At 45.2% G+C, this 7,500-nt stretch overlaps 3 protein-coding genes across 6 annotated transcripts in view; 1 reads left to right on the top strand and 2 right to left on the bottom strand.

Annotated features, from left to right (window-relative positions):
- LOC126570837 (ATP synthase mitochondrial F1 complex assembly factor 1) overlaps window positions 1-471 on the bottom strand; it is a 1,269-nt gene extending 798 nt beyond the window's left edge. Inside the window, exons 1-2 of the mRNA XM_050228875.1 lie at window positions 435-471; window positions 1-350 (exon numbers count right to left, since the gene is read on the bottom strand). The exon at window positions 1-350 is cut by the window's left edge and continues 368 nt beyond it. Coding sequence (XP_050084832.1) covers window positions 1-223 — 223 coding nt within the window. The 5' untranslated portion in view covers window positions 224-350; window positions 435-471. The remainder of the gene's footprint in view (window positions 351-434) is intronic.
- Window positions 472-1,023: 552 nt separating this feature from the next.
- Window positions 1,024-2,095, top strand: LOC126570061 (tRNA-uridine aminocarboxypropyltransferase 2). The gene is made up of 2 exons (XM_050227523.1): window positions 1,024-1,227; window positions 1,290-2,095. The coding sequence occupies exons 1-2, from the start codon at window positions 1,148-1,150 to the stop codon at window positions 1,993-1,995; spliced, it is 786 nt and encodes a 261-aa protein (XP_050083480.1). The 5' UTR covers window positions 1,024-1,147; the 3' UTR covers window positions 1,996-2,095.
- Window positions 2,096-4,055: 1,960 nt separating this feature from the next.
- The window catches only part of LOC126570060 (synaptotagmin-4), a 4,835-nt gene continuing 1,390 nt past the window's right edge, over window positions 4,056-7,500 (bottom strand). For 3 of the 4 annotated variants that reach the window (XM_050227519.1, XM_050227521.1, XM_050227520.1), the window contains 2 exons: window positions 5,124-5,799; window positions 4,056-4,918 (listed from right to left, as the gene is read on the bottom strand). In XM_050227519.1, the coding sequence (XP_050083476.1) occupies window positions 4,240-4,918; window positions 5,124-5,799 (1,355 nt within the window). In that variant the 3' untranslated portion in view covers window positions 4,056-4,239. The remainder of the gene's footprint in view (window positions 4,919-5,123; window positions 5,800-7,500) is intronic. The other variant, XM_050227522.1, reaches the window with a different exon arrangement.

Here is a 7,500-nt window from a genome sequence, read left to right as displayed (position 1 = left end):
CCTTCTCGACCTGGTCCAGGCGGGAAAGAAATTCTTCCGGCGATCGCTGCTGGACAGCAGCGATTTTGCTGGCGTACTTGTCGAAGTAAGGGTTTTTCTCCTTCATTTCTTCCAAAACCTTCTCCGATTGCTCTCGTGCGGAAGACATCCGGAAGCCACGCACCGCCGGGAATCGAAGGAAGGAACGAGGAACCACCCGAGTCGCCGAGCAGAAAGCAGCCATGAAAAATCCTCGCTAGATTTTGTCACCCAGGCCTTTTGAAAACCCCGAGTGCTTCCGCAGAAGGATTTTGAATCCTGTCTGGTGTGGATCTTTTCGCGCTGCGGTTTTCCACGCTCTCGAACTACTTCTACAAGGAGAACGAAGGAGAAAGTTAAAGTTTCTCACGCACAATTATCACACTCAAAAAAAACCCAAAAATGTTAGAACGTACTTTCCCTACTCGGCACGGGTTTCTAACCTCACACCGGAGACCAAAACAATGAAGAATCCAGGGGGCAATGACAAGATTCCTCACTGCAGATCGTCGGGCTCACGCTTGCTCCCCAGATAACATCTCACTATGTTATCGCTCACTATGTTATGTTATCGAGCCTTTGGTCTCGCTGTAGTCTCGGTCTAGTCTCCACAACAACGAATTTATGAAGAATAACACGCGAGATTAGAGGTATATTAAAAAAAGTCACGAACTCTTTCTTCACGGTCGGGTATTTGCCAAATTTAGCTCCGCCTCGCTCTTTCTCTTTGCTCTATTCTTCTTCTTTCGCGCTGTTGTTCGACTTGCACACGCTCGCGTTCACATCATCCTTCGGCCCCCGCACCCATCCCTTCCCCCATTATTAAAACCCACAAGCTCCCATGCCGTCGCAGGCAGAGGAGCTAAAGCACTGCTCACTGGGTGTTATCTGAGCAGTGAGAAGCTTCGCCAGAGTTTCCCAACGTTTCTATAGTGAGATGTCTTCTCAGTGGATTCAAGAGGTGTTCTGAGATAGATGAGGAAGAAAAAGAAGACCAAACAGCTGTTTTCGTGAAACGTTTTTTTTAATTAGCTCTACGTGAAATAGTTATTCTTCTTTCTTTGGCCTTGTACACGGGATATTCGAACACCACACGAACTCCAGAGCGTTGACTTCAGCGATCTGAAAAATGGAAAATGCAACTTGGGAAGAGTTATCAAATATCCCCGCGGATCCTCCGAAAATGCGGGCCACGTGCATTTTGTGCTGGTGAGTTTTTTTTTGCAAAACCAACGCTTTCTTTGAACTCATTATCGTTCCTTCTTCCATAGTCGACCTGTGGTAGCCTGCTGGTGTTCCGCTCTTCCTGCCCAGCCACTGAATCCACGGGGAAGAGTTATTCTTCTTCAACATCCGGCGGAAGAAAAGCGCGCCTTGCGAACAGCCCCAATTTTATCAGTGGGACTAGCCCCCGGCAAGTGTCTCATTTACAAGGGCAAAAAGTTTCCGCGAAATGACCAGGAACTCGAAGCGATCTTATGCGATAAGCAGTCGCTGTTGCTGTACCCCAGTTCAACGTCGATACCGATCGAGAAAGTTGATCCCAGTGGTGGTCCTTATAATCTGATTCTGATCGACGGCACGTGGCCCCAAGCGAAAGGGATTTACAGCAGCTCCACGATTTTGCATTCCATGCGGCAAGTGAAACTCGTATCGTCGGGGACAAGCAAGTACATCATCCGTACCCAACCGACGGAAGGTTGCCTAAGCACGCTGGAGACGGCCATCGAGGCGCTGTGTATCATGGAGCGGGATGACCGGTATCGCGAGCAACTGCTGCAGCCTCTACACGCCCTCTGCCAATACCAACTGTCCAACGGAGCAGTTACGCATCAGTCGAAGGAGTTTCTCATACGCCAGAACCAATATCCCAAGCTGATCGGCCGCCGTTTGAACCAAATGCTTAAACGAGCCGAATATCTCAAAGAAGATCACACGCCGGACGATGGAACACAAGCTGTATCAGAGAACACATAGTAGATATGGTGATTGTATGTTTTTATTATACCATTTTATACTGTACTGATTCGGTAACATAAAATAGAGCATAGCTTTGTTATAGGTATATACATTCACACAGCAGAATTACAAACTGCACACGGTTCGGAGCCGAATATAGAGCAATCGCTTCAGTTCGTTCCAGCCGCCAAATTATTTCCAGCGCTGATGCGATTTGCTGGTTTGGTAAACTCATTCCAAGCCTACAACAACAGAATGAAGCATATTCTGGAATGCATATGATCGGTATTTCGCGCTTATTTGCTGTTTTTTTTTAATCTCACTTGCAATTATTCAAGATGTAAATCGATAACAAATTGTGGATATTCATTTTGCTCATTTTGTGGTTTTTTTTGTGTCGCACACCTAAACTGTGGCTGGAATGTCTTCAGTGGTCACACTGTTCATATGCTCAGGTTTTTTTTTAAGACTTTTATATCTTTTTAGCACGATCAACCAAGTTTGCGACTCGCTGTCATGAATGTAAGCGAAATATTTGAATGCTTCACACATTTGCGTTAGTCCTGTGCTGTGTGCTAAAGAAAGCTCCTGGTCGGCCAGCTCGTAAGAAAAGGAAAATAGACATAAAACAGTTTTTCAACTGTTACAAAATATTATAAACTATTTTAACCACAGCAGGTGGCCAAGTTGTTTGATTTGCGCTTTGAAAACGAGTATAATTTCTGAGATAATGCCACATTCCCCGGATTATGTACAACAATACTAGAACTAAGTGCGAACAGGCCTGGGGATGGCTGTTTGATCAGCACTGGGTGCAACATAAGGGAATAATCAAACGCAATGCACCAATTTGCAGAGTGCACCTCATTACGGTTACGGAGATTAGACCATTCTATTACTTCTAACCATGCTTAATCTTGAGATTTTACGGCTCTTTCGCCCTACTCTAAATGGTGTCCAGTGACTTTTTTAATTCATATATGTTCTTACCAACTGCTGTTGCCTCTTTTTTACACGAAAACTCACGCCAAGTAGTATTCGCATATATTGACTACTAACACTGTCCGTTTTGCGTTCCTCAGATTTTTGTAAGTAACTGCGAGGAATATCTGCACCACACCATATCGATGTTCAGTTGAATACGTTTTTTTGCCTCTCTTCTTCACACCTAACCGCACTTCACATCAAGGAGAATATCATATATAGATTTGCATAAAAATAGATCATTTTTTGTCATTTCTACTGAAGCACAACAGCCCACAGCTTTTCAAGCTAATGCAGTGCCTTACCGGCTGTTAGCATTTTTCTTTTTAGTGTTGTATATTTTCCACCTTTTCGAGAGAAGGCTAGTGTTTGAGTACAGTTTGTCCAAAGTATCTACCACACTACAAGAGATTTGTCAAAAATGTGAAAAAGGTTGCACTCGCAATCAAACCCTCTTGCAAACGGTTCCACTTCCTGTAACATGATAGCCTGCCGGAAGTTTTTAATTGTGATGCACTGTCGAAACAGCGTCAGCGCGTACTTCTTCCTACCAAACTCAAATATAAAGTGTTGAAAAGTAAATATCTTCTATAACGACGATTCCTTCATCTTTACTCTGCACAGTTATCTGCGTGAAGGAAAGTATCTTTGATAAGAGCTTGTTCGTATATTGCCTGTGCTGTGATTTTTGGTTGGCGACTCAAGATTACTCAACATTATTTGGTTTAGCCTGTGCATTCTACATTAGCCATCAAAAGCTCATTTCACAATGTTTAATAGTTGGTTGCAATGGTTAGCAAAATTTCTCAACATTTTCCCAGCACTACTCCGATAGCGATAGCAGCGATAGCAGGGACCATCATCTATGTGTCGCAATTTATCGCTTGCCGCTAGCAATCATTATGACTGCACTAGCGCTCACGGGCGTATCTTTCTTTTGAATTGCTTTTGGATGTTCAATGGTTTGCTTGTGTACCCTCATGAAATCAAAATGTCTCTACACTTGATGTTCTCTTGGTGAAGGTACAAGTGAGTTAATTAATTTTCTTCGTCTGTATCGTTAGGAAACAGCGGAATCAACCTACTATAAAATCTTGCTCCTTTCTTTGCGAAAGTGATAAGTGAAGTTGAACAAAGCATTAATAGAACATTTTCTTGCTTGATCCATTCAGGGGTCTAACGGAGAAAAACACTCCAAGAAACACTCCAATGACTCCAAAGTCAACATTTAAGAGTATTATAACAACTGAATATGAAATCATCTGTTGCACCTGGTGCTTACTCGCGCAGCTTGTGCCAGTCGGCGATTTGGCGGCGTGGCGAGTTGCACACTTCCTTCCAATGATTCAGGGCCGTACCAGCACTCCGTGGTCCGCCCAGCTCCAGACGTCCAATGACTTCGTTCTTTGTAACACGATCCCAGTCCAGCAACATCAGCTCTAGCGAAACACCCTCCAAGGTGGTGCCCGTTCCTTCGGTGGTCGGAATGTCGAAAGCGAAGCTTTCGTTAAACACGGGACTGAGGGTTCGTTTCTTAACGTGGGTCTTCTTCTTAGCGATCCGTTGTCCATTGTACAGCAAGTAGATCTTTACGTATGGATCGGCCAGTCCAGTCACATCCATCCGGGGTAGATTGCGAGCCTTCAGCAAAACGACGGTAAGTCGGGCGGCGGCCGGTTGCCAGCAAAGCGAAATTAGCAGCTCGCCACGACCCTGTGCACGAATCTTCAAGCTACGGGGCTGTATCTCGCGGCTTAATGCGACCTGCTGGTTTTCGATCTGCTGCAAATCGATACTACTCAGTGGGCAAACTACTTCGCCGATGACATCGTCCCGGCTGTACCGGTCGAAGCTAAGGACCACGAAATGTAGGGACATCGCCGTCAGCTCGCTCAATGTAAGCCCGTAGAAGGTGAAATCCTCATCATAGACTGGGTTACGGGTGTTGCGCAGGACCCTAGAAAGTAATAAAAACATATTATTAAAACATGTTCCGGCATACGATTCCAAATTAGACGAATTTCCAATAGCCGTAAGGCAGCAGATAAATAAATTACTGTCGCTCGATATTTGTGCTAGCTGGAGCGCAATAAGTAGCGATTAGCAGCTGCTCAAGGGGTAGGAACGTTTTCACGTTGTACCCTACAGGGCTGGTAACTTACCGAGTTTTAACCTTATGCTGCTTTTCCGGTAGAAGCTGTAGCTTGACGTATGGATCAGTGGCCGTTTGCTTCGCATTTCCGTTGCCATTACACAATGCCCCGGTAGTCATGGCAGTCAGGTCGGCGGCTGTCGAATTGTTGTTTTTCCCAGGCAGGCCACGACATCGAACAACCGAGACGACCAGAGCACTACGATCGGCGAGATAGCGCAGCTTGAACACAATCGTCCCAAGCTTACCGTATTCGATCTCGCCATGATCACCACCGGATGCAGGCTCACCCATCTCGGACACATCCGGGGATTTCGGTTCCAGTTGTGCATTCTTCGGAATCAGCTCATTTTCCTCGGTGTACTTGGTAGGAGGAACGATGGTGGTTGTGGTGGTGGTTACTACCGTCGACTGTTCGGTTGGGGATTGAGCTGGCAAGTGACCCGGTAATGGCTTGATGCTGGTTGGTGACGGAGATTTTTTTAGATACTGAGGTGGTTGACCGCTTGGTGAACGGACGGCTTTCGATGGTCGTGGAGGTTGAAACGGCAACGAAGAGGCCTCATGGGCGGTTTTCTTGTTCTGCCGCCTGAAGCGTCTCGCACAGAAGCACGCGGTTACGGCCAATATAGCGGCCGCCGTCAAACCCAACACTGCTGGTACCACTGAAATGAGTACAACATAATCTGGTGGAACGCAAGCGAGTAAAGTAACGGCTGGACGAGGGTAAAGAGACGGTGGTCGAAACAACACCGATCACAATACGCTTTATGTTGTTTCGGTTTATGTACGTTAGTCCCTTAGTCACACAATGTTTCAACTCTAAAACTATTATTAAATCAAGTTCTTCATAGCGACTGTAGGCCCGTCCATGATGAATGATTTGGCTACGGCATATAATCTGAGATCAGCTCCATAAAACCTGTGGACCCTTTAAATTAGTCATTAGATGAAAGATTTTCTCAAACGAAAACTTGTCAAGTACGTTCACGTGCTTTTGCTCCATCTTAGAAACATCTCCCAAGGAACGTACCGACTTAACTCAATGGTAGCAAAGGTGTGAATTCTCAAGAGAACATTATGGTTTAGCTAGCTGGAAAGCAGGTCTGAAAGCTCGCTAGTTTTCCTCTATTGCATTAACAACACTCATGACGAATAAGGTGTAACCACGGGTCATTGAAAGCTGTGAAGAAGCAACCACTAGAAACAAACGATGAGAGGCTGTACCCTTGGAATGCTTTGCCTTGCATCTGCTCTAATATGGACTGAAAAGACAGGCCCACATTGCCAAGGGTGTAAGGGACGGTCCATGAGAAGGACCTGCGGTGGAATGAAGAACGAATAAAAAGTTCTTGCATTATTCAAATTTCCCTTTGCCACAGTTCTAGATAGGATGCCAAGGGTATAGAAATGTCCGCTGGAGATCTTATAATCTTTCCAGCGTAATACTGTTGACGTTAGTTGAATTTAGAAAATACTAGAAACATATTATGTTTTTTATTTTTCTCTATCGATCATGTAATTCAGACAAAATGCTAAGTACTAAAATAGTTCATCAAAGCCACTTGACTGCGTCTGAGCAGGGCCATCTTCTTATCGAGCTAATGTAGCGGCATTATCACCTGTTATGACGTCAACAGCCTGGCAGCATACTTTTACCAAACCGCCCCCGTGTGAAATGAATGGTCTCGTGTACAGTGTACTTTCCGAAAATGTTCATGCCATTCGCTACAATGTTAAAATATGCTCTATGCAGGAGAGCGTAGCGTTTGGCAAAAAAGAGAAACAACCGTGCACTGTCCTTGCGCCCGTGTGGCTGACAGGCTCGTGCAATACAACGTGCCGCTTCAGCATTTGTGTATAAAAAAGGCGCACAAGGGATTCGCATTCGAAATCCCTCCAAAGCAGCAGCTGTTTGCTGTCAGGATGCCAGTGGATCGAGAGGAATCCTTGAGAAAATAGTGAACTTCAATGGCTACACGTAAGCCGTGGAAGATTACAATCGAGAAGAAAATGCGGATTTTTTTGCTACAGTTTTCTCCATTCTCCTCAAAGGTTTATGGATGGGCGTGAAGGCAAGGCCATTGCTAGGTTTGAGTAGAAAAATACTCTTCATCAGTATCACTATCAGCAGCAGCAGCAGCAGTAGCAGTACTAGTAGCAGTAGTAGTAGTAGGAAGTGATAATGGCCGGCAAACAGCGGGAGCAACAGGAAAAATCAGCAGGACGACGTTCATGGTCGAGGCTGGAGGACTTATAAAGGCTGGAGGACAGTAAACGAGATTGTGCGAGAGCAGCTAAGATGCCAACCGATGGGAATCCATTAAAATGGCTCCAAGATGCTGGAAAAGGTAAGGCAGTCTAATGAAGACGATTTTAATTCGATT

This window comes from Anopheles aquasalis, chromosome 2, assembly GCF_943734665.1.
Source record: "Anopheles aquasalis chromosome 2, idAnoAquaMG_Q_19, whole genome shotgun sequence".
NCBI lineage: Eukaryota > Metazoa > Arthropoda > Insecta > Diptera > Culicidae > Anopheles > Anopheles aquasalis.
This window is presented reverse-complemented; position numbering and strand designations above follow the sequence as displayed.

Excerpts from the sequence above, each read along its gene's own strand:
- LOC126570061 (XM_050227523.1), top strand. The coding sequence starts at position 1,148 with ATGGAAAATGCAACTTGGGAAGAGTTATCAAATATCCCCGCGGATCCT. Across the intron at positions 1,228-1,289 it reads GCCACGTGCATTTTGTGCTG|TCGACCTGTGGTAGCCTGCT; the intron begins GTGAGTTTTTTT and ends CTTCTTCCATAG.